The sequence below is a fragment of the Cladophialophora carrionii genome, assembly GCF_000365165.1.
Source record: "Cladophialophora carrionii CBS 160.54 unplaced genomic scaffold supercont1.5, whole genome shotgun sequence".
In the NCBI taxonomy this organism is placed as follows: Eukaryota; Fungi; Ascomycota; class Eurotiomycetes; order Chaetothyriales; family Herpotrichiellaceae; genus Cladophialophora; species Cladophialophora carrionii.
In genome coordinates, this window is record NW_008481830.1 from 974,365 (window position 1) to 998,662 (window position 24,298).

The 24,298-nt window shown below is 54.4% G+C and overlaps 9 protein-coding genes and 1 non-coding gene across 10 annotated transcripts; 3 read left to right on the forward strand and 7 right to left on the reverse strand.

The window, feature by feature from the left end:
- Positions 1-2,806: 2,806 nt before the first annotated feature.
- G647_06172 (uncharacterized protein) lies at positions 2,807-3,548 on the reverse strand (the record flags this gene model as incomplete). Its single annotated transcript, XM_008730496.1, has 3 exons — positions 2,807-2,966; positions 3,030-3,259; positions 3,321-3,548. The coding sequence occupies 3 exons, from the start codon at positions 3,546-3,548 to the stop codon at positions 2,807-2,809; spliced, it is 618 nt and encodes a 205-aa protein (XP_008728718.1).
- A 1,706-nt stretch (positions 3,549-5,254) lies between these two features.
- On the forward strand, positions 5,255-5,364 carry G647_06173. Its single transcript has one exon. It is a non-coding gene; the product is annotated as a tRNA-Leu (tRNA).
- A 580-nt stretch (positions 5,365-5,944) lies between these two features.
- G647_06174 (uncharacterized protein) lies at positions 5,945-8,008 on the reverse strand (the record flags this gene model as incomplete). The annotated part of the gene is made up of 1 exon (XM_008730497.1): positions 5,945-8,008. The coding sequence occupies one exon, from the start codon at positions 8,006-8,008 to the stop codon at positions 5,945-5,947; it is 2,064 nt and encodes a 687-aa protein (XP_008728719.1).
- Positions 8,009-8,501: 493 nt separating this feature from the next.
- On the forward strand, positions 8,502-9,952 carry G647_06175 (uncharacterized protein; the record flags this gene model as incomplete). The annotated part of the gene is made up of 4 exons (XM_008730498.1): positions 8,502-9,141; positions 9,189-9,244; positions 9,292-9,672; positions 9,728-9,952. The coding sequence occupies 4 exons, from the start codon at positions 8,502-8,504 to the stop codon at positions 9,950-9,952; spliced, it is 1,302 nt and encodes a 433-aa protein (XP_008728720.1).
- A 291-nt stretch (positions 9,953-10,243) lies between these two features.
- G647_06176 (uncharacterized protein) lies at positions 10,244-11,702 on the reverse strand (the record flags this gene model as incomplete). The annotated part of the gene is made up of 3 exons (XM_008730499.1): positions 10,244-11,122; positions 11,176-11,464; positions 11,527-11,702. The coding sequence occupies 3 exons, from the start codon at positions 11,700-11,702 to the stop codon at positions 10,244-10,246; spliced, it is 1,344 nt and encodes a 447-aa protein (XP_008728721.1).
- A 785-nt stretch (positions 11,703-12,487) lies between these two features.
- Positions 12,488-14,508, reverse strand: G647_06177 (uncharacterized protein; the record flags this gene model as incomplete). Its single annotated transcript, XM_008730500.1, has 5 exons — positions 12,488-13,006; positions 13,055-13,184; positions 13,241-13,945; positions 14,014-14,259; positions 14,321-14,508. The coding sequence occupies 5 exons, from the start codon at positions 14,506-14,508 to the stop codon at positions 12,488-12,490; spliced, it is 1,788 nt and encodes a 595-aa protein (XP_008728722.1).
- Positions 14,509-15,083: 575 nt separating this feature from the next.
- G647_06178 (uncharacterized protein) lies at positions 15,084-16,413 on the reverse strand (the record flags this gene model as incomplete). The annotated part of the gene is made up of 3 exons (XM_008730501.1): positions 15,084-15,258; positions 15,316-16,108; positions 16,155-16,413. The coding sequence occupies 3 exons, from the start codon at positions 16,411-16,413 to the stop codon at positions 15,084-15,086; spliced, it is 1,227 nt and encodes a 408-aa protein (XP_008728723.1).
- A 714-nt stretch (positions 16,414-17,127) lies between these two features.
- Positions 17,128-19,776, reverse strand: G647_06179 (uncharacterized protein; the record flags this gene model as incomplete). Its single annotated transcript, XM_008730502.1, has 5 exons — positions 17,128-17,778; positions 17,826-18,071; positions 18,121-18,612; positions 18,661-19,180; positions 19,229-19,776. The coding sequence occupies 5 exons, from the start codon at positions 19,774-19,776 to the stop codon at positions 17,128-17,130; spliced, it is 2,457 nt and encodes an 818-aa protein (XP_008728724.1).
- A 1,015-nt stretch (positions 19,777-20,791) lies between these two features.
- On the reverse strand, positions 20,792-22,016 carry G647_06180 (uncharacterized protein; the record flags this gene model as incomplete). Its single annotated transcript, XM_008730503.1, has 5 exons — positions 20,792-20,995; positions 21,111-21,426; positions 21,481-21,729; positions 21,785-21,913; positions 21,985-22,016. 5 exons carry the CDS (start codon positions 22,014-22,016, stop codon positions 20,792-20,794), a joined length of 930 nt encoding a protein of 309 aa, XP_008728725.1.
- Positions 22,017-22,997: 981 nt separating this feature from the next.
- Positions 22,998-23,736, forward strand: G647_06181 (uncharacterized protein; the record flags this gene model as incomplete). Its single annotated transcript, XM_008730504.1, has 2 exons — positions 22,998-23,166; positions 23,255-23,736. The coding sequence occupies 2 exons, from the start codon at positions 22,998-23,000 to the stop codon at positions 23,734-23,736; spliced, it is 651 nt and encodes a 216-aa protein (XP_008728726.1).
- Positions 23,737-24,298: the final 562 nt, after the last annotated feature.

The following is a 24,298-nucleotide window of genomic DNA, read 5'->3' on the forward strand; positions in this document are numbered from 1 at the left end:
GGTCAAAGGTCTTGTCGCTGGACACTGGACAACTGTAAAGCCCAACCGGGCACGAAGTAAGTCAGAAAGGCGAATCAGGACACAAGTTTCCAGAAAAAATCTTTCCCAACAGCCAGGCATTTGTCCGCCATCCGCAAAGCGGCCCTCCCGTCCGATATAACAGACCTGAGTCCGAGGCATGTGGTGGTCCACCCCTGAGCGTCTGGCTGCGGAGCTGCATTGACGACATGCAGCTCATCAGATTAGATTTAAAAAACAATCTGATTAGATTGGATAAGCACAGACTTCGAGCCCAGATAAGGAATCCACTGCTTGCTGCAGACGCCGAGAGGCCTCGGACATTCGCCGAAGCACTGGTCGGCTATCTCCACGATCGAAACATCACTATATCGTGCCCATATTCAAGAACGAGAAAAGCTTTGAGTGTTGTTGCTTCGCAAATCAAGCTCAAAGCCAAGATGTTCGCTTGAAGAGATGGTCGGTCCAGGAAAGGTACAAGCACAGTACACAGTGTGCATAACTCAGAGACTGCCAACGTCCAACTGAGACGGTACAAATCGGAACGACATCGGGACACAGTTCTCCCCCAGTAAGCAAGTGAACAAGAGTATTTATAGAACAAGATGCAGGTTGTTTGAACTTACCATCATCACCGTCTGAGGTAGATAGTCTAGGCTCAAAGTGGCAATAAAGCAGTCAATCCTCAACTACCGCTCGTGGAGTTTAACTGGCCCATCATGCGCACGGCACGGACGAAGTTCTCGTCATGTACCCACATGCAGCAGCTTCCGGAAGAGACCAAAAGCAGAGCCATGCTGTGTGTACCAAATGGCCAGGGGACGACGTACAGATCACACAAGACCGTTGAGGTAGGGAAGACTCAAAGTATAATTGGACACAATAGTAGAGGGAGGGTGTCATGAACTGTGGCTCTGAAAGGCGGCAGGGCTGAGGTGAGAGGCACAGGAGGTCCGAGTATTTATCGTCTCTCATGGCCAAGAGGATCGTAGCCCAAGTGAGGGGCAGGTTATGGACGATAAAGCTGGATGCACCGATCTTCCGGGTTCCGTATGTGATCATCACCACCTGCGGCTCTCATGTCGCTGATGTGGTAACCTGAAGTGTCGCAAAAACTGAAGTCAGACGGCGAGATTGGAGTGGCGTCAGACACTTATAGTTTGAGTCCTCCGATGTGCGCGTCTGCTTGTTGTCAGGCTGCCTTCGCCCTTGATGAAGTCTTCGGCTTGACTGTATTCACCAGTGTCGACATTATCAGCCTGACGGCCATGATCGAACTTGCGGAAGATGCGGACTCGAACGAGAGCAGCTAGCCGGCGTCGAGCAGTAGATTCAGGTGGCTCCAAGAGTATGATAGATTCCCTATGGACGATGTACGCAGGAGGAGCTGGGATGCAGTGGACCGTGATCTCTGGGGCTCGACATGCTTGCTCGTGGACATCAGGCTGAGGTCGCAGCGTAGGACTGATCGGGTCAAATTGTTGCGCCAAACTGCCAGTAGAAGAAGCATGGTAGAGAACACAGCGCCGGAATCATGATTTTGCGCATCTTGTATGGTCGCGAGGACGATCTCGAGTAGTATGGTTGGATTTGCAGCCTGGAAGTGTCTGCCTGTCAACATGTCCTTCTCGCGACATATAGGCTCAAGATACACAGTCGCGAGTCAGACTTCCTGACTGCCTCGGGCCTCGCTGTAGCCGCTTCGGATTGTCGACAAATCAATAGCAGCTACAACATGTCTATGCCGCACACATACATCGCTGAGCTCGACATTGACGAAGGCAAGATTGCTAGAGCACATACCCTGAGATGCGAGGGAACATCCAAATCTATCGGGCCACCTTTGTTGATGCCGTCAAGAATGATGTCAACCATGTATCAAGACAGCATATCAACCAGCCAGCGTTTCGTCTTTGCAACTGTAAGAGGTGAAGAGGCTGTAAGGGGCATGAGAGAAGCAGGGCTTGGAGATCCTTCCCTTTCGCGCTCGCCAGCTTGGTGTCAGTTCGCTGGCGCCGGGGCAGCTTGAGTCTGGGATAGAGTACATAATGGCATGACGTGTACGACTGACTTCCTTCCTATTTGACCACGACTGCTCGGTCAGTAGGGAGTGAGCATCGAGGCGGAGGACCGCGGTTGATTACTGTTCATTGGGGCGGGCAGTGGACGCGGATCGATTGAGACCCGAAACCTGTGGTTTAGCTTGCTGTATATGACCAGGGCGGTGGACATGGGTGTACACTTGGTAGGAGAGAGATTGCGAATAGATCACTCCTTGCTGTGAAGCTGGTGTGAGTAGAAAGTCAAGTTTGAAATGTGAACGAAGAATGAAGAACAAAGGCAACACCAGGCTTGGCGTTCTTGGCATTGAGAGTGAAACTACCATCACCACCAAAACCAGCGGCGACAACCACAAGAAATTGGGGAAAAGAATTCCCTACACGCGTCACAGGATATATAACCTCTTCAAGCACAAAAAGGTATATCACAATGACATGTCATCGCCGTCATCAGACTATTGGATTACCACCTATCATCACGCATTGGGCTTTCCGGACCGAGGAGCCCACGTTTATCATCACTGTCTCATTATTATCAACTATATCCTACACCCATGGTACACCTCCTCGCTCCATAATCGACTCTGTAGTTGACTCTGATCCTGGCTCCAACGTGCGCTGGCAACCTAGCTCCACCATGCCGACGCCCTCGGATCGTCAGTTGACAAGGTAGGGATCGGCGTCAGATTGCCCAACGCTGTGATAGCACCCGTTCTTGGCCATCGACCCTAGACAGCGGTGGTCCCTGTAGTGGGAGGCACAGTAGTAGCGCCGGTGCTGGTACTTCCGACGCCATGCTTCTCGACGCCTGCATTGCGCCGACGGTTCTTGAAGGGCTGCTTCGCCCAAAGCCATCCCTCGAGGATCTGTCCAATGATGTTGGTGAAGCTGTCATGCCGCCGTGTCAGCCTAAGCCCGAGGGATCAACAATCGAGGCACGCAACAACTTACAAGGCAAGGAAGGCAAACGCTTCAAGAGTCTTCTTCAGACCGCACTTGTTGACGCCGGATGGAGAACGAGGGCATCCAAATGCATTAAAGTTGTAGTCTTGAGCCGAGAAGATAAAGGCCGTCAGCCACAGGTAGGAGAAAATCCAAGCCGCAGGGGCCAGGTAGCCCTTGTACGAGCCGAGGGCAGGAAGGAATAGTGCTGGCAGGTATATGAGGGCATCGATCGCGGCCTGAGTGAACGGGTTAGCAACTCTCTAGCGACTTGGATTTTTAACAAGCGTGTGGACATACGATAGTCACCCAGTAGACGAGGTGGGTATTGTGATTGTAGTGTGCGATGAAGTAGGCTGAGATGCCGAGGACGATGATTGACGAGATCCAATGTAGCCAGTGGTTGGCGAGGATGGCTGGACGAAGGGCCGGGTTCGAGCGACGAGCTGGGGAGCCGTAGTCGCTGGTGGGAGCGCCAGTGGCGCTTGGACTGCCGCGGCGTCCGCCAAATCTGCCAAAGCGAGGCATAGTGCTTGCGATGTGTTGAGATGGGAACTATCAAGGATCCTGGGTTGAAAAGGAGGCCTTGGCTTGGGGAGGATGCTGTGTTGAGGAAGATGTTAGAAGCGCCGGCGAAGGCGATTCACCTCTCGCTATCTATATAGCCGGAACTTCGAAGGCGAGAAGGGGGTGACGTCGTCGTGATAGTGAAACTGGCAGGAAGCTTGTGTGACTCGGTATTCATTTAGTCACCGCTTGCTCATGGGCGCGCTTCGTTTAGCCTGCGTCGTCTCTCACCCAGCCATCCTGTCAGTCATGTCAGGTCGGCCTCGATATCCGTGCGATTCGCAGCACACGAGACTGATCCGCATGTGTGGCTGCTTGCAAGGCTGCCAGCACCAAGGCTCGGATTTTCCGGATGATCAGCGCCTGACATGGGCTAATTGGCTGGGAAGCAGGAAGCAAGATCCGGCGGCTGTCCACTCTGTCCACTTCTGTCCACTCCACAGCCTTGCCAGTGGTGCCAGTGAAGAAGTGGGCACCGTGCTGCAGAGCCTGCTTTTCCACCTTGGGGAGACACAGACAAACTCTCACACTCGCACACGTCAGGTCCACATGTCGTGGCAGGGTATCCAGTCTTGCCAGTCCTCCGTACAACACCAAACAACCCATCATCTGACCAGGCTGACATCACGGCGCGCCACATGTTTCGTGCATTTTCTGGTTTTTCATAAAATTCTTGCCATCCCTGAGCGCCAGCAACGCGCAGAGGACGGATGGGCGATTTGGTGGATCGTCGTGGCGGCCTCAAGGGGCACTGGACGGAAAGTGTAAGTGTGACAGGAGTTCCGGAAATTTTGAACACGGCCATGACACCCCACGAATCCGACCAGTGAGAGACAGCCCGAGGCCGGGGCTGAAACTTGTCACTGAGTATCGGAACTCCTGGAAAGCAAACTCGTCGTACCCATTAGTCTCAGGAGCGACACATGTGCAGCGACGTGTGTAGAAGAACGAAGAAGGAAGCCGGGTCCTATGCCTATTGGCTCGGAATCATACTTCTGCAGGCTGCAGGATGCGTCGCAGGTCGTGCTGTGTTTAGGAGTACCTAGGTTGTTCCCTATCAAGACTTTGTAGCCAAGAGATTGATTGTGGGGATCTGTCTCGTCAGATAGGCAATTCGTTCGGAGTACTTCCTGTCTGTCTACACAGTATGTGAAGCTCTCGATCACGGAGGAATGGACTCAAAGCTACGCGCCCCGCATCGCTCCCTCCTCTGTATCAGGCTTTGTGTGAGTCATCTGGATTTCCGAGTGCCAAGATTAATGAGTAAGATTCTTGCCAAATCAGCAGCAATAGTATTTGATACATTTTGTGAGCAGCTCATGAAGGTGAGCAACTAGAGTGACACCAGAGGGATGAGGCGTGCTGGCTGTCAAAGTTTCGCTTTCGTTGGCGACGAACATCGACTGAGGAGTGCAGGCAACACCTGCCCATGCTGAGGGTTCAGGAGTGGCCGCAGACACATCAGGACCTACCGGCGTAAAGATATGGTGACAGCATGAAAAGAACTTCCCCATCATCCGTAGCCTAGTAGGGTCGACCTCGGTAACTGTCCAGGGCTGCGGTCACGTGAAAGTTTTTCAATAGATATATAGATAACCATTGTAATTTTGCCTTACATTATCGTTGGAAAATTCCACCAACGCCGATACGACCTTCAGAGGTTAAAAGGGAGGATGGCCGAGCGGTTATGGCGTGTGACTCAAGTTTATTACTTGGACTGATATACCAGTCTTCTCATGGGCTCTGTCCCGCGTGGGTTCGAATCCCACTCCTCTCAAATTCATTTTTCTCTTTTTGCCAAAGACAGACAGGGCGCAAAGTAGGGCTGGTCTGGTCACAGCAGCAGGCATGCTACAGGATGTCTTTACTTTTTGCCAAACACAGACCGCGCGCAAAGAATGGGACAGTCTTGCAAGTCATAGCGGAAGGCATGCTACTGTGATACAGCCACCCCTTTCAGTAGGAGATGTTCACATGACAGGCAAGTGGCTCGCATGTGCCTATTGCCTTTTTCCCGTCGCGTTGCATTGTTTCTCAAACTCCAGCGTCGTCCTACCTCCCACTCTAGCAGGACCGGACAGAGCAGTTGTTGCATTCAGCTACGGTCCAGGACAGCGACTTTTTTGGTGCAGAGGGCAGTGGCGGCACCTTTGCCGTCGTCTGAACGATGTGGTGAGATGGAAAGGAAGAGAGATCCATAGCCTCTGGGGGATCGCCCAAAAAGACTGAATATCCGAGCACTTTATGCCGGACCATTGGACCCGCTTAGCTTATACGCCTGTTATAAACTCGGGAACACGCGGGTCCGTTCAACATGAGGACCAAATGTGAATCATGCTGTGTACGCTGTACGCCAATTACTCGAGGGGATACCAAACCCTCCCCTCCCCGCCAGGCACATCAATCTGACCGAGATATTCGTCAAAAGCAGTCACGGCACTGGGCTTCACACGCACGGTCCTGTCCTCTCCATTCAGCCGCACAATGACCTGTACGCCGTCCGCGCTAGCAGATACTGGCATATTACACACAGGCAGCACGATCCTGCCGGACGTATCGACGGGCGTATCCCACGTCAAGAGCACACCCCCTTCAGATACACGCCACTTTGCACTGAACTGGCCCAGCACGGTCGTGAACCCTCCCTCCGCAAATGCCAGATCCCCCGTCTGCGGCGCGAGCGTCCATACACGCCCAGCCGGGCTCCGCACGTCAAGTCCCAAGACCGAGTGCGTCAACGCGCTCGTCGGGCCGGAAGTCCACCCGTGGGCGTGGCTCACGTAGCTTTCGTCGTACGCGTAGCCTCTGTCGGAGCGGTACGCGAAGCTGCCGTTGGCGAGAAATCCCTCGAGGAGCGTCGACTCGGTCGAGTCGGCGTTGTTGACGATCCAGCCCCATAGGGTGCGGAGGAGCTGGAGCGCACGCGCTGTGTCGCGCACGGCCAGGCGGCCGAGCAGCTCAAACGACGAAATGAACGGCGATATATTGTACGGGAGCTCGGGCGTCACGGGGCCAATGGGCGTCCAGTTGTTCACCAGCGCGCTCGCGATGCCGGCCACGTGAGCCGGCGCGGCCACCGAGAACAGCAGCGCCAGGCTGTTGGCGTCTTGGGGGTGCAGAGCCGTGGTGGTGTCGTTGTCGCGGTAGGCGTTGGCGGTGGCGTCGTACGTGTGCTCGTTGATCGCGTCCGCCAATGCAGTCGCCGTTGCGCTCCAATCCTTTGCGGTCGCCGAGTCGCCGAGCCAAGTGGCGAGCTTGCTGCCCGTCGTGAGCGTCTGGAAGAGGATCATGTTTGCCTCGGTGTTGTGGAAGCCTTGTTGCCAGCGGGCCCAGTCTCTCGTGCCGGTGACGTTCATAAGGCCTGACTGGTCGATTTTGCCGACCACGTACTCCATTGCGTGCTTGTATTTGTTCCATAAGGGCACAAGCCACGCCGTGTCGTTCGTGTACAGAACGTAGTTGTACGACCCGATCATGGTCCACATATGGTATGTGTCGCTGTTCTTCTGGCTGAGGGGCGGGCCTGACTCGTCGAACGCGCCGGTCGTCGTGTTCTGATAGTCGTACATCACCTGCAGGGCGTTCCGGACCGACTCAAGGTCCCCCGTGGACACAAACGCTGAAGGCACGGCAATTCCCATGTCACCTGGCCAGACCGCCCGGTCACGTTTCGCACCATCCACGATAATTGAGTAGCCGGGACCCAGCGTGGCATTATTCGCCCAATTCCACACAAGCATGGGCACTTGTCGGCCAGTGTTGGTAGGAACGGCATTGCTCTGCAAGGTGTATGCGCCCGCATACCAGATGCGGTTGAGGAGTTCGTCGCTGCAGTGGAAGTATCCTTGATATGCGCGCAAGTTGGACCACGTAGGCTGGAAGTCTAGCTCGACGGTGATATTCTGAGCTGAGAAAGACGTGGTGCTTGAGTTGGTCGACAGCCATAGCGTCATATAGCGAAAGCCACCTCGCAAGACTTCGTCTGGCATGACATACTCGCCGGGTTGCCCCGTCAAAGTGAGATTGAGCCAAAGATCGGACCCAGTAAACAGACCGTTGGACGAGTCTGACACGTAGCCGATAAACTTCTTGGACTCAGTAAAGGCAATCCCAAGCGTCCCGGCGTCGCTGCTCGTATATGAGAAGCGGACAATGCCACCGACTTCCTTACCAAAGTCGTAGGTCACCAATGACCCATTGCCGCTGATTGTTTGCACCTCCGGATACGGCACTGAGGTCAGGTTCGGCCATATAAGGGACGACGTTGGCGACACGATCCGAGAATCTGGAGCGTAATTGTTCTGGTCCCACGGACCTGGGAATGCAGCATCGACAGGACCACTGCAGGGATAGTCGCGCCAACATTGACTCTGAACAACCTCCACCGTGGCCACAAGCAAGGCAAACAATATCGGCACCATATCGTGGTGAGGGGACTGTCCACAATCTTTGAGCGACCCCCAGGCCGCAGTCGGAACGAAGGCATTCGCCTATGGCCGGCCATTTGAGGGCGGTTTATATGAGTGCTCGAGTATCGCGGTGCGAGTCCACTCCGCATCATCTCTCATCCACCATTTCGGCTCGTTTTGGCCCGAAGGCGTTGGGTACCTTGCATTTCGCCCACCGCTATCGACCCGAATTGCGTTATGATGTGCCATCCAGCCACAGAAACATGGGGTAATGGATGCGGAGAACAAGCTTTGGGCAAGCTATTGAGCCGGATATCTCTGCGATGAGTGAGGAGTCTGATGAAGATCCTCAAAGTCGTCACTACCTGCAAGACGCTCGCTTCAAGCTCGTCCGATGCCTTGTGACGGTGCTGCCTGAAGTGCATGGCGGTGAATTAAAAGGTAGGATCATGGATTCAAATCCGTGAGTGTCCTGCCACAGTATCCAAGCCTATCGAAACACGAGATGAGATCAAGTCTGTTCAGAATCGTTGCTTGTTTCCTGCCCACGGCCGCTCGAGCCCTAGGGCCTCGAGCTCCGGATGCCTCAGGCCAAAGGGTTTGCACTGTTACTGCCAGGGGTCAACAGCATGATGACGTGCCTCAAATCGTGCAGGCCTTCGAAGACTGTGGATATGGGGGGACGATTGTGTTCCCAGAAGACCAAACGTACTGGATAGCCACCAAGCTCAATCCCGCCGTCCATAACGTCACAATAGAATGGCGCGGTATCTGGCAATTCTCCGACGACCTCGACTATTGGCGGAACAACTCGTACCCGATTGCCTTCCAGAATCACCAAGCCGGCTTCATTCTGACGGGAGATGGCATCCACATTGACGGCTTTGGAACAGGCGGCATCCACGGAAATGGCGATGTCTGGTATACGGCCGAAGCTGGACATACGCTGCCCGGACGGCCGATGCCTTTCGTGCTGTGGAATGTGTCGGATGTTACCGTCAGCCGGTTCTCGATTGAGCAGCCTCAGCTGTGGGCGTTCAACATCATGAACGGCACAAACATCTGGGTTGATCAACTGTATTGCAATGCCACTGCGACCAAAGCACCCTGGGGTTCGAACTGGGTGCAGAACACAGACGGGTTCGGTACGTCACGGACGAGAATCTGATCGGCCTTTCTGACTGTCATTCAGACACCATGGACGTGAAGAACGTGTATTTGTCGAATTTGGTGTACCAAGGCGGAGATGTAAGTATTGCCTCTGGAGCCAGAGCGACCGAAGCTGACGCCAACAGGACTGCATCGCGATAAAGCCGCGGAGCTATGATGTCAGCGTGTACAATGTGACATGTCGAGGCGGCAACGGCATCGCCATCGGCAGTCTCGGTCAGTATCTGGAAGATTCGTCAGTGGAGAACGTGGTTGTGGACAATGTCACGATCATCCGGTACAATGAAGACATGAAGAATGGCGCGTATATCAAAACCTGGATTGGGGAGCAGGCGCCTCAGTCCAACTATGAGAGCGCAGGACTCCCGAACGGCAGCGGATGGGGCAATGTGAGAAACATCCTGTTCAGCAACTTCAACATCCAAGGAGCAGATCTGGCGACGGCCATCTCACAGAGCAACAGCAACCCCAAGACCGGCACCTTCTCAGGGACTTCTAATATGCTGGTGAGTTCGTTTTATCCCCCGAGATGTCTCCCGTAAAGCACTGACGCGTGTGAAGGTATCGAATGTGGCCTTTGTGAACTTCACCGGATCCACCAACATAACAGCGGCGAAGTCGGCGCGCGTCAACTCCATCTCATGCACGCAGAGGCACCCCTGCTACAATATTGACTATCAGAACTTCATGGTCGCGCCAATGGCGAATGCTTCGGCTCTTGGGTTGACTACGTGTGAGTACATCGATGAGGGTGGCGTCCACGGCGAGGATTGTACGTCGTGTTGAGCGGCTGCGCTCTGAAACGGCTCTGGTGCGTGGCATAGCGTCAATGCAATCGGTTGCAGTCAGGACCAAATGGGCCCCGGGTCGTAAGAAGACACCTTCGACTTGTCTATGGTCCTCGGTAAGTGACAGACACGAAGCAAAGCATTAAGAGTAACTTTGAGCTGAAAGATGGACTCCAAACACGGCATTTTAGCCGAGAAGGAAGGCACAACTAAAAATCCCCCATTGGCTCCGTGCTCGCACTAGCACCACTAGCTCAAGATTAGGCGCTAAAGCCAGCTACATAGCTTGCTAGATAAATTGCAAACTGTCCTTCGCTGCTCCAGGCTGCACGACCGTCCATCCATCCACGCCCTCTCCGGAGTCCTCGCAGCTCTCCCTCCCCGGCTCAGGATACTTCCTCAAATGGTCAATCGCCCATCTCGTCTCGTCGCCCAACACAGGCGGATATCGCCCGCGGCCCTCCAGAGTCGGCAACCCCGCCAAATCGTACAAGCCCCTCAGCCAGTCCATGGTCTCGCCATTATCCCAGAGAATGTCGTGAAACTTCCTGTGCTCGCTACTCACGAGCCTCCATCTCTCGCGCTCCCATCGTTCTTGTTCCTCGTTGGGCGGTAACGACCGTGTATTTCTTCCCGCAAAGACCCGCGCCAACGCAACGGCCTGGTACTCGAACGAGCGGAATGTAAGCACACGGGGCACCCCCACTGCACCTAATGTGGGGAAGTCCCTGAAGAAGGTATGCCAATAGCTTCCGATGAGGCGACTTTGCTCGTAATTCCAGATCGGACCGCCATTGGCGTGGTCGTTCCAGAACGGGAACGAGGCTTTAAACCCCGTGCAGTAGATGACGGCGTCGACGTCGGAAAGGACGGAGCCGTCGTCGAACACGATGTCGCCTGTACGAAGGTACTTTCTGACTACGGGCTTCCATTCGATCCCAGGGGCAGGCTTGTCGCCCTCCCAGCGACTGCGCGACCTGCGGGATTGATACACGGGCCCTCGTACTGAGCCAACCAAAGCGGCGGCGACGTCGTGCCCGGAGGCTGAGTTGCCGATGACCAGGACCGTCTTGTCATGATGAGCGAGTGCATTCCGGAAAGACTTGGAGTGAGATATTCGTCCTGGGAACAAGCGGATATACTCTTCGAGGCCGTCGACTTGAGGGACCTAAATGCAGACCCAGTGTCAGCCAGACGCAGGTATAAAGAAAGCGGACTTACAAATGGCACAGAGTAGTGACCATTTGCCAGAATCACGCCGTCGAACTCCTCCTCCCACCACACATCGACATGTCTCACAGAGTCTTTCCGCCGAAGCGTAAGCTTCCACCGCTGGGTCCCGGGGATTTTCGAAAGATCTTCGACCGTCGTGTTGAGAACGAGCAGTGAGTCGGTCCGGTGGAGCGAGAAGTAATTCTCAATGTAATGCCTCGGGACCCAATGGGGCACGAAAGGGCCGTATGGAAATCGAGAATCCGAGAAACACATGGCGATGTCGGGAACATTGGTCCTGCAGAGTGTCGGAGCTGAGACCTAGGGTTTGAACAGGGGCCAGACGGGGGCCAAACCTACGTCAAATTGTCGTATATCGGCGTACGATCGAACCTTTCCTGCATGCAGGGAGAGGTCGTCCTTGGAAACGGCCCATTCGGTACGTGCAGCGGAGGATCGGTTTCCGGCGGATTCGCGCCCGGCACAATCCTAAGCGCAGGACCGGGATCCGGATCGTATATCCTGGAGTCGATCATTACGCGACAAGGTCTGATGGGGGATATTGGTGCTGGGCCAAGACGTACCACGTTCCGCCAGGCGTCTCCCGCCGCTCGAAAACCCGTATTTGCTCAAAGTGTCCTTCCGCAGCGAGAGCAGCCGCGGTGACAGCGCCTTTAAAGGCCAGAATAAGTTCCGTCTACCCGGTAAGGAAATTCGTTCTCGCCTACCTGCTGCGCCTGCTCCGATCACCGCCACAGACTTGATGGAACTCCTCTTCATGCTTGCCGAGCGGTATGCTCTACGCCAAGTAACGACGTCGCTGAAGTAGCATAGAAGCGATGTATCAACGACACAGCCCAATACATGTTGTTGGCCTCAACGATCTCTGCCCGAATAACTGGACGAATCGAAGGTGCTGGGGGTATCGTCGGATCGGCTGATCTGGGGCTCGCCATTCCGCACAGGATGGCGTGCTTGAGCCGTGGTGATTCGCGGTGCTTCCAATGGTCACCGGCCGGGCAAGCCTCGTCTTTGACCTGCTTGGACTTTTGCGAAAGGGTGGTGAACTGCATTTGAGAACTGCTTATACTCCAGGCTTTTTGCGCTGGCAGATTTGGGCCCGAACTTTATCAAGACTACACTCCTATGTGCCAAGGTCCCGAGTATTGCGTGTCTTCAGAGAGTCACATACAGCACACCTTGGCGGCATGGCAGGCAAGAGTGATCTCATCAGACAGCAGGCCAACATCCTAAATCGTACGACTGCTCAATCCGGCATGCCAAGGGGTGGTAGTGTCGACGGAAGATGCGAAAGTCGCGCTCACGACTTCTCCTGTTGTGGGAAGACGTGCTGCGTGTCAAGAATTCCATAATCACTTCCGCCGAGCCTCTTACCCTGTGCGTCGTGCTCTCTGTCCCAAGCCTCCAACTCCTGCAGTGGGATCTTGACGAGCTTGTGCGTGACTTCACCGCCCTCGAGGACTTGCCTCTCGTGGCGGATCCTGTATCCTCGCCACCTTGGCAGTGCGTAGATCCAGAGGATGTAGTAAGCACCACACGCGAGAAGAATGCCCAGGCCGGTGACCACGTAAGTTGCGTACCAGAAGCTGACATCGCCGCCGGTGGCGCCACCTGTTGGGGGGTACCATGGCATGATCAGCAGGTAAAGGTTGACTAGAATGGTAAAGATGACGGCAACGTGCCACGTCCGGAAGCGATAGGCCTTGGAAGGAGGAGGTAGGTTGAGCTTCTTGCGCTGGTAGCGGACGAAGTATAGCCCGACAGCCATCAAGAATGCGAAGAACGACGCGGGGTAGTTTGCAAGATCGACAACGAAGTTCTGAGGCCGTCAGTTATCGGCCACCTTTCTCGCAATAGGTATACCCACAAAAGCATCACCCGCGGGAGGTGCAAGGATCATGAGCATGGTCAATGCCCATTTGACGAAGTAAGGCCCTAGGGGTGTTCCGAAGGGTCTGGTGCTGACCCAGAAGTTTGGGAACGGGAGCGTCCCTTGCCTGTCGAAATAGTTAAATGGACGGTCTATGGAGGATAAGAGAGTAGGGGTGCTTACCGGCCACACTCCCTGATCAGTCTCGACTGCCCCAACAGCACAGCAGTCAAGTTGCCGAACGCGCTCAAGGCGATGAGGAAGTTAAGGCCCCTTGCCGCTCCGGCCGAGCCAAAGACCTTCTGGAAGAACAGACTCGCTGCTACCTGGGATGACTGGACCAACTCCTCCTTAGGTACCGCAGAGAAGTATGCGATGTTGGCCAGCATGTACAGGATCGCGACAACCAGCAGTGACAAGCCACCCGAGTTGCGGATGGAGCGGACGGGGTTCTTGACTTCGTTGACGACGTTGAAGGCGTTCTCATAGCCAGCATACGAAAAGATGATCTTGACCAGGGCGTTCGTCACGCCGTATGCCGAGGCCTCTATTCCTTCGAAGCCCGAGAAAGCGTTGCGGAAGTTCGCATGCGGATCCGGAACCCGGTCGACGTTTCCGCCAAGGACCACGAGTCCAGTAATGCCCACGAAGACGAGCGTGAGCAACTTCACGGCACCGATGGCGTTTGACACGCGGTAGGACCACCGAGTCGAGAAGGCTACGAAGAGGAAGGCGAGCGTATATCCAGCCACAGCCACGCCCTTCAGCTGCCAAGCTGTGGGAGTTGAGCCGCTCATGCGGTACAGATATTGTGCAAGAACGATCGCATTCGAGGCGCTGAAGGAGAGCAATACTGTCTGGATGGCGAAGGTGACCGGGAAGAAGTAACTGGAAAGCCCGTATTAGCATACTCATTGCTCCCAAGCATGCCCATCCGAGGCGACAGGGCGGCATACCGCGGACGTGGAAAGGCCTGCTCGAGGTAGACAACCTCACTGCCAGAGCGGTTGGGGAAGTAGCTGGCGAATTCTAGATAGACCGAGAGCGATGCGGCGGCAACGAGAAAGCCGATGAACCAGTAGATGAGAGCGAGGCCGACACTTCCTGTACCCTTGAGGACAGAGGCTGGGGTCGAGTAGACACCAGTGCCAACCATTTTCGAGAGGTTGAGGAACATGATGGTGATGGAGCCGACATGGTACCTACGGAGAAATCAAAATCTGTTTTACTCTAGCTAGCAGGGTACTCGAAGGACGAACTTACCCCAGCGGCGACCGGGTCTCAACAGGTGCACCAGAGACTTCCTGGTATGTCGGTTCGTTACTGTTCTCACCCTTCTCGACCGCGTACCGGAGGTTCCCCTCCTTGAGGAAAGCTGTGGTTCCATGGTCCTGGCCGTTCTCACTGACAGCCGGCGATTCTTCTCGTTTACTCCAATATAAGGAGACCATGATGTTGTCGGCGGTGGTGTCTTGAGTCGCTTAGATGGCTCGATTGCAGAGGTTGTACCTCCTGGCCTCACCAGGTTGTCGCAAGAGACTTTAAATGGACGGCTCGCCTAGGGCAACACCTGAGGGTCGTTCGCTTGCGTGCTTGCGTGGGGTGATGCTGAGAAAAACGATGGCAACAGCGTGCCATTGATGGTGGAAGCCATGCACAATACTTGTGCTTTGGACATGGCTCGAGCAGGGAGTGGTCCGCAGCCCAGCCCTGAACAAGCCTAGCAAGGGTCGATTTTGGAATTCATCGACATGTGCCCCGGCTGCGCCATCAGAGTAGCAGATGGTGCAATATTGACTGAATCGATCGACTCATCCAAGAGCACGCACAACCCACGGAATCGCCGCAAGCGTGGATACCTAGCAAATCAGTTCCATTGCGATTAGGAAGATATATCGGAGAGCGCAGGTTTGATCAAGCTTCGAGCCTCGACGGGAAGTATATAACGTCTATGGCGCGGTGCATGTCATGTGAGAGTGGAGGCGTGGCCCTCGTAGAGCTTGTTGCGAATCAGGACTTCGAAGGCCTATTGATTCGCTTTGGATGAACCATTACTAGCACTTCGCACGTATGGTTCTAATGGGAAGACCTGCCTATCGGCGATCACTCCCTTGTACAACTGCTCCCATTTGGGTTTCAAAGCACTCGGTGTCTCCCAAGCATACTCTGGGTCGCGGAGCCAGAGTCGCACCAGATGTCGTCTGCAAAATCCATTAGCACGCAATCGAAAGTTGTGTCAGCTCGTCTCATGCACTCACTGTTGCTCTGGCGTGTCCTTGAAGCCATCCCGAGCGTGGAAGACTGCCAGATTGTTCACATATTGGATGTCACCTTGACGAAAATCCAGCTCAACGTTGAAACGCTGGCCGAGGAAGTGCACGGCGTCCAGTGCCTCGGCCTGTGCTTCTGTAATGGGTGGAACGGTGGCTGACCGTGGTAGAGCTCCAAATCCGGTGAAGACCCGGCGGGCATATTGCAGGATCAAGCGCTGGGGCGACTCGGATGTGCCGGGCTGATAAAACAGCAGCGGCCTTGCAGTATATGGCTGTTCAGCGTTGCCAAAGTTTTCAGCGAACCAATCTTCTGATAACGTTTCGATGAGGTCTGGTCTGGTAGCCGCCAACTCGTTGTAAACGCGCCAAGTGCTTGCCAGTCTACTTTTGCCCCCTTCAGCCGCGGTGCTCAGGGCAAAAAGCGAGACAATGTCGCCCGTGTCGGTGTGAAACACCTGCTTGTCCGTCGTGTATGCGGGTGCTCCGATATCAGCTGCGTCTTTGGTCGTGCTCAGGTCCTTAATATGAGCAAGGACTACATCCGCCGACTTCCCATCAAATGAGCTATCTTGCCGTGCGCGCAACGGAGCAATGTGAGAGGAAATCCCCGCATAAAGAATGATATTGTCTTGCCGCGAGTGTTGAGCAACCGGAACACCCCTGACGACCTTGAATCCATGTCCCAGATGCAGCTCCCTTGAGATGTCGCGGAGAGCAGAATGCAGTGTTGGCAAGGGGAAACTCTCCTGGTCAACGTAGCCGAGAGGTCTGTTCAATGCTATAGAAAGATCAGCCCAATAGCCGTGAGTACGAAGCTCACTGACATTTGAAGTGTGCAAGAGCCTGTTCCAATTCAAGGACATGCTCGGGGCTGAGTACGAAATTCCAATCATAGTGATTTCCAACGGAATCTCCTTCCCATACCAAATCCGATGTCACCTGTCGTGGGAAGCCAGCAGGGAGCCCCTTTGCCGCAAGCGACTCGGTCTCGAGTCGACGTTTAACTCGTGCCTGATACTTCTCGAAGTTCGGCGTATATGAAATATCTGGCTGTCGTCTCGTCGCTACCGCTACAGCCGCCATGGTGACTTTGGCTCGGTGCCTGTGGTGTGCGGCATTAGCCATCAGCACTGAACAGCAAGACGCTTTTATGCCGGCCGAGATGACGCAATCAGTGCCGTTAATGGCGTTGTATGACCGATCGAGGTCGTGCCCAAGCATTCGTTGCATCGAGGCCGCTGCCGTGCGGAGAGCTTTCAAATGCCATCGCCCGATGAGGAAGAGAAGTGGGACTTGGTGTATCAGCCGACCTGGTCATTGGAGAGCGACATTCAAGACATTATCCTGCCGTGTGGAACGAGTTGAAGCGGAGGTGAAGCTGAGGCGTCGTCCAGTGGTTGCATGGGTGACATTCTGCAGTCCAAGAGCGGGTTTCGACCACTTCATGCCTCAAAACGCTGCATAGCGCGTCTGGCGGTAGCCAGCCTCATGCTAGCGGGCCGGTCGCCACGAGAAAACCGGACTAGAATATGTCAGGCGACCTCAGACTCGGCGCCACGAGCTATCCTCGCAGGAAAGCCGAGCCAACAGATCTCGCAAAGCGCGTAGTGATCAAGCTCGGAATAACAGGGGCGGTACAAAGCTCGGCATTTTTGCAAATATATACACGCATAATCAGCCACGCACCAGTAGAGATCGAGCTGAGATTCGTTAAGTCGGGTATCACTCTGTCTCTCCTCGCGACCTGCCATAAATCATCATTTTGTCGACTTCCACGAATCACCGATTTTTTCAAGATCACTGTGGCTGTGGCGTTGACCCCGGCCACGAAAACATCCATTCGTTCCCGTCGGGCATGCCGTCTGCCGGCCAGAGCGCGTCAGGTATGGGAGTCATGCCTGTCGGGCCCGGTGTCATCCCAGTAGAGCCGAAGTTCAGATTGGACTGCTGCGGAGACACGCCTTGCCCCAGCTGACTTGGTAGATTTATGTTGAAAGCGGTATTCGAGTAGATGTAACCTGGTGACGGCTGTCCTTGCGCACTGTTCGCGGGATTACTGCTGCCAGATTGGTTCGGGGGCGAAGTATAGGACGTATGCGCCGAGGTCTGATTCGAAAGGGTGGAAGGGGTCGGGTGATTCGACTGCTGTCTTGAACCCGAGCCGTCTTGGTTCGAGGTATCCGGGGAAGTGTCGGTACCGATGGACTGTATAGAGAAGCCAAACCCACTCTCTTGGCCTATCGAGGGGTTGTTGCTGGAGCTCTCATATGCATACAGACTCGGGTAACTGCTAGTTCCAGTCGCTGCACCCGGATCCGCAGGCCAGGGCGAATGTATCCCCTTAGTCTTCGTTCCAGGAGCGCAATCCCCTACATTGTGGCTTTGGGTTTCACGAATCTCAAACAGCGGCGAGCATTTAAGGCTATCCGTGTTGGCAGGTATTTCGCCCTGTACCCGTGTCAGCATTGTTTGCAAGGGATCTCCGATTTACCAACCGGCGGACGATGACCAAATTTCCACCGCGAGTAATTGGTCGGGATGTCTAGTCCACTGCCTTCTAGGTCGACATCCAGCTGGACCAGGAATGACTCGGTGAGCGGATTTTTGGTTTTCAACACTTGCATCGCGGCAAGCAGAAAGTGCAACGATGATTTAACTGCCGTGTCCTCTCGTCGGGATTTGAGGTATTGCACGAATACACGCGAAGCCACGTAAAGGCAGAAGGCAATGAAGGGATTCATCTGGTCTACATTAGCATTCCAATCCGACCGGACGAGGAATCCAACGTACAGTAGACATATCCAGGTGAGATATCATTTTCATTATGTTGGTGATTTGGTCCGCAGCGACAATACATCGCCGCTTTGACTCGGCGCTTATTTGAGCTGGCAGACGATTTTTGTCCGCTTTGAATATGGCAGCTTGATGCAAGCAAATGGTGGCTGTATGTATATTCATGTTGAGGAAAACAGTGTTCGCATCATGGAGGCCTGCTGGAAGACGGAGCGCCGGAGGCAAGGATAGAGACGTATTGAGCAGGATATTATCCAGAGACCGGTGTCGTTTCCAAAAAGCGCCGTTAAGATCATGGTCGTTGTCCTGTTCCGAAGGCCGGTGCAGATGTGTTAGGTTCCGCCCAAATATTGTTGACATGAGAATGACGCCGCCGAATGAGGACAAAGAAGACGCGCCGTCTCCGTTCAAGATGTCAGATAGTTGCAGCGTCGGCTCTGGTTGACACTTGGCGAACGCTTCCTCGCTTGCGGGCAGATTGGTGAGGATCTAGGTACGTCAGTCCGATGATGGCAACTTTAGCAACCAGCAACATACATCTCTTTCATCGATGACCATCGGCCACCCGGTGCCAATACTTGCATATCTGTCTTGGCAGTATGCCATCCAGAACGTCCGCCGACGTTCCTCACGATCTGTCCAATCGCGGGGAGGCGGTAGTGTTTGTTTCACGTCAAGGCCGACGCGATCCTGTCGATGTAAACCCATCATCTGAGCCAACCTCGCAGCTCGGCCAATACTCATCCAGGCTCGTGGGAAGTACATGACTCGGAACTCATAGCAAGCCAGTAAAGTCCAACACTGTGAGTGGGCGATGGTGATCATGCCCTCGCCATGTCCTCTCATCTCATCCATTTCGGCATATTTTCGAGCCCGTGCATAGAAGTGCTCGGTGTACGCAGAATATTTGGACGTGATGGCACAGGCATGAGTCCACATGATATATCTTAGGCAAACCGCAGGGCGCATGTGAGGTGCGAGATCCATTGAGGCTAGAAACCGCGCTTTGTGAATCATTGGTAGAGAGGGGTGGATCTTTTCAAAGTAGATCTCGTTTCTAGCAAAGTCAGCAACAAAAGAACCCGTAGGACGTTGTGAGGCATACAGCTCGTCAATGACCTCACGCGAGGGCAACGCTTCTTCGAGACCCAGCCCGATCATCTCCCATGAAAAGTCGTCGTTGCCACTCATAGTAAAATCAGATAAGCCCACCAGCGTTGGATCTGTAAAATTATTGTCTGGCATTATCCCGGACATGGAAGTATCGACTACGTCGGCCATGTTCGAGGGCGGCATGGGTGCGAAGGCATCCGCTGCCACTGGAGCGGCCGGCGCATGTGTAGTGCTCTCAGAAGGTGCATCTCTTGTCTCAAGCAAGTTCTCAACCTGCTTGAGACGCGCTTCCAGCAGTTTGACATACCCTCGTTTTGGTCCGCTCTTCTTCCGCTCTTCTGAGTATTCGCAATGGTGGTTTAGGCGCGAACACGTCCCGCAGCTCGGTTTATTTGAGTCACACTTCAGTTTCCTTTTGCGGCACAGAATGCACGCGATCCTCTTCGGTCGAGGAATAGCGTCATTAGTATTGCCCTCAAATTGCTCGCTCTCCCCAGCCGCACCAGCCGTATCATGCTCACTTCCGTTGCCGGATGTCATTTTGTGCCTTATGAATGGTCAATGGCCGACTCAGAAAGCAGGAGGAGCGTAGCGCCGTGCCCCAGCGGCAACCGATGTCTTGCGCTCTACCACGGGAAAGTGTATCTGCCGGCGGCCATGGATATATTTGAGCAGAGGTAGGCTCGGTGGTGGATCGTGTCAGGTTATTGCGATAGAGTGATATGGTATGGGCAATGAGGAAACGGGGCCGTCGGGAGACGTATACTCGTGCGCGGAGACTTTACCACGACAATTGGTGGATGAGTGGTATGAGGTCAAGAGGTCAACCGCAGAAAAATACACCGCAGTCCCGGAGAGGGATACCCTGCTTGGGCGGAAAGCTTCAGTTCCAATTCGTGGGGCCACGGTTGTGCGAAGTGGCTCAGACGGTTTGCTTTCCGAGAAGGAACAGCTGGATAGAATTGGAAGAAGCGAGCAAGCAGAATACTCCCCCCCAGTACCTGGGACATCGTGTGAGGCGTACGAGTACCCGGGTGGGCTTTACTCCATACGAAGTACGAAGCGGGAACGAAAAGCTGCAGCCTAGACCCACCTAGAGAGTCCCTGTCAATCCGTAGCACACAGGGATTTGGTGGATTACCAACGGACGGTTACATAAGCAGATTTAGTCCACGAATTGGGTCGAGGCCGCCTGCCCCACTAACCAAGTGAATTTCATGCCACAGAACGCGCGGGTACGTCCGTACCTAGGTATCCAGCTATCGTCGGTGTGTGCACAATACGACACGAAGCTCTGGTGCACCACTCCACACTAGGTATTTGGACGACGGTTACGTCAACGATGAAGGCAGTTATGATCTGACTTAGCTGAACGGTGTTAAGAGCCATCGCGTACCCTCTATGTCTCCCTGAAAAGGGCTGCGAGTCTTCTGTACGCCAAAAATTGTATCTACACACGCGCCTGGTGGGAAGCGTCGACGCCCAAATGGCGCTTTAGGTGTCCCATCGAGGTCCAACCTCTAAGGGCGCAGCATCCTGGATCGAGGTACGCCATCTAGTGGGAGGGAACATCACCACCATCACCCTCCTCGTTGAAAAAGACCTTGATAGGGAGCCACGAATCGCCACAGACCTTGAAGCGGGTCTTGATATTGCTCAGCTCCTCCATCTCTTCTGGGTTCAGTTCCCATCCGTCGAGCTGGAAGTTGGCCTCAATGCGCGACTTGGTAACGGACTTGGGGATCACGCTGGTACCTCTCTGAGCAAGAAAAACAATGTCAGTCGTTGTCCTGAAACCACAGCTTGTAAGATTCCGCCAGGGAATGAGCTTTGCCATTCAGGGCTGTCGTCATCTCTGAGAAAGGGTTACTGACCTGAAGGCCCCATTGCAGCAGCACTTGCTGGGGCGTCTTGCCGTGGGCATCAGCGATTTTCTGTAGAGTCTGATCCTTGGCCAGCGGCGAGTCCGTGGAGCCCAGGCAAGAGTATGCAGTGACGTGGATTCCCTTCTCTTTGCAGTATGCGAGCGTCTTCGGTGAAGGCATGTTAGGGTGGAGTTCGATCTGGTTAACGGCGGGGACGATTTTCGTCGAAGGAGCGTTCAGAAGCTTCTCGAGGTTGGAAATGACGAAGTTGGACACGCCGATGTTTCGAACTTTCCCGGTTCCCACGAGCTTCTGCATCTCGCGCCTATACCGCAGGGTCAGCATCCCCAGTCGACCTCATTAGTGCGCCTGGACTCACCATGTGTCAATGAAGTTCCAGTCTTCATAGTGCTTCTTCAGATCCTCTGGGACCGTAGAGCTGGGCCAGTGCATGAGGTACAGGTCGACGTAGTCTGTCTTCAAATCCTTCAGCGAGGATGCGATGCCTTCATTGACGCGCTTGTGCCAGGGGTTGTCGAGCTTGGTGGTGATCCAGATCTGATCACGGGGGACACCAGAGTCGATGATGCCCTGGCCGACCTCTGCCTCGTTGCCATATGCAAGGGCGCTGCAAAATGTGTCAGGAACATAACCGACGCTATCGACTGGGACATCTCCCTTACGTGTCGATGTGGCGGTAGCCAGCCAGCAGAGCGTGCTTCACTGCTTCACGGACTTCATTGGGCTTTGACTGCCATGTGCCCAGACCGACACCGGGCATCTTGGCACCAGTGTTCAGCGTGAACACGGTCCTAAGACATGTAGGTCAGTATCTGTACCTGTCTGCAGCGGCATTGCGAGGCCAAGGAGGAGGGGCTCTCACTTTGTGCCCTTTCCTTCTTGTGAAGTCGTCATGGTGGAGAGAAAGCGAGGCGTCGATGAGATAGGTTTTGCAGATGGTCTAAATGCGGGTTTGGAAATTGCGACTCGAGAACACGCTGTGAATCCTTTATAGGCGGAGGCGGAAAGTCGAAGGTATGACATGCGAGCGGGAAGCAGGAGAATTAAAATTTCCTTCGCGGATCATCTGGATGATATAGTTGCAGTTATATCCCGGTGGACGTTTGCATGAGGGACGGATGGTGGGGCAAATGATTCTTACAGCATGGATGCAACAACACACTACGCAATAACCACGAGGGGCACGAGCGGGAGGCCATGATGCACGCCCGATCAGTGGTTCCAGCTATTCATCCGCGGCGTAATTGGCGGGTAATGGACTGTCTGACCGTTGACGCAGGGCCTGGAAGACTGGGAATTTTCTAGACTGTTGCCGTGATTTAGGCTGAAAGGGTTGACTGGGTCAAAGAGGATAAATGAAGATAATTGCCATCCACATCCGATTGCGCTTGAGTCTCCTGTTCCAGCACGGAAGACGGTGCTCACGCCGGCGGTTGAGGCTCGGCCATCGGCTGCAAGCGAAGGCAAGCCACGACATGGAAGTTTTGGCGCGTCTGATCAGATCTGTAAGTGCCAGGAACAAAAGCGACAGGATCCAATGGCGACGTACTGGATGAACCGTCGCAACGAGTAACGTTTGGTATGAACTGCGGGGTGTCCGAAGCACAAGCACCGCAAGTCGATGAAGGTTGCCTCAAGTGGGTTAGCTGGCCGAATGATAACGAGCTGTCGGACTGTTGTGCGCGTTGCCTTTCATACCTTCTACCTCGTACATCACGGACCGAGCCTGGAGAATCTCACTTTTACCTGACCCGTTGCCACGAAGCGCCGGCGCCGCCCAATCCGCCTGATACTTACCTGGATTTATCCCAAATAAGGAATTTAAGCCATCAGTGTTCCTCAGCTCACCCACTGATCTCATCCATCGCCTCGCCCATGTCCCGCTTTGTCTCAGCTGGGACCGATGCCGACTCGCGACCTCCAGCCGATGATGGCTGGCTGAAGGCGCAGCAGGAAGTCCAGTCCTCAAAAGAGCCCAGGTCAACCGAAGAGGGTAAGCAAGAAGGAGGGAAGAGTCTCTACGAGGTTCTACAAGCGAACAAAGGTAGGCGCCTCATGTGCTGTGAAGAATGATTTCCTCAGTTGTTGCATTCTGACGCGGTAGTGCCATCCACCACTTAGCTGCTAAGCAGGACGCTTTGAAGAAGCGGCGCGGCTGAAGAACCAGTTTCGCGCGCTTGACGAAGATGAGGTCGATTTCCTCGATTCTATACTGGAGACGAGCAGAGCAAAGGAAGATGCAGTGAAGCAAGAAACAGCAGAACAGCTTGACGCGTTTCGGAAACAGCGTGCTGCCGCCGAGCAAGCACAAATTGAAGGCAGCCTCGAGGGAGCACCTAGTGGTCCCACGGACGGAGGCTCGTGGGCCACGAAGAAGAAGAAAAGACGTCGAGAGAAGGACGGCGAGCCTAGCGATACCAAGCTGAGAAAATTGTCAACTGCTGATGGTGATAGATCCGTGCTGCCATCGTCCGACCCAAGCTGCCTAGCGCACAGCGATCCAGCCCGTCCAGCAAAAGACAGCAGTGTACAAGTTGCGCCTAGCAAAGACGAACTCAACCAGAAATCTGCTGGACTAGGCCTGGCGGCTTACAGTTCCGATGAAGATGATTGAGAGCAGGACCGGCATCAGACATGTCGCATGACGACGTCTCTTGTCTTGGGCGAACAATCGAGGGTTGGCATGATTCGGCCAACCTTCAACTCGAAACTGCACATTCTTGCAGATGACCACAACCCCTTTGTGGATGGCTTGTGACTTATACCCCAGGTACACCGAAGAATTGTTGTCGGCGGCCACGTCAGGTCTGTGGGCGTCTACGCGCATGCACGCTCAATATCCCGTACTTTATGGCACTGTCTGCCCAGAGCCCTGAAGGATTATGACTTCCAAAAGAGGATGGTGGCCGGTGTCTGGTTATGCATATGGCATGTCGCCGAGCCGCTGCAGCAAGTTGGGGTGGTTTTGTCCGACCGATGAACTGCGTTGGGCTTTGCATTTCCCTGCATCGGCCCTGCCCACCCAGCATTTAGACGATACCGATAGTGGTCGACCAGTCACAGAAGATGGTGCGCTGCATCGGCCGGTCAAGCCGTCGCATTCACGCGCGCCTTCTGGCTCGAGCCGTCCGTGTTGAACTGCGCCTATTATAGCATACCTAGGTAGGATTCGTGAT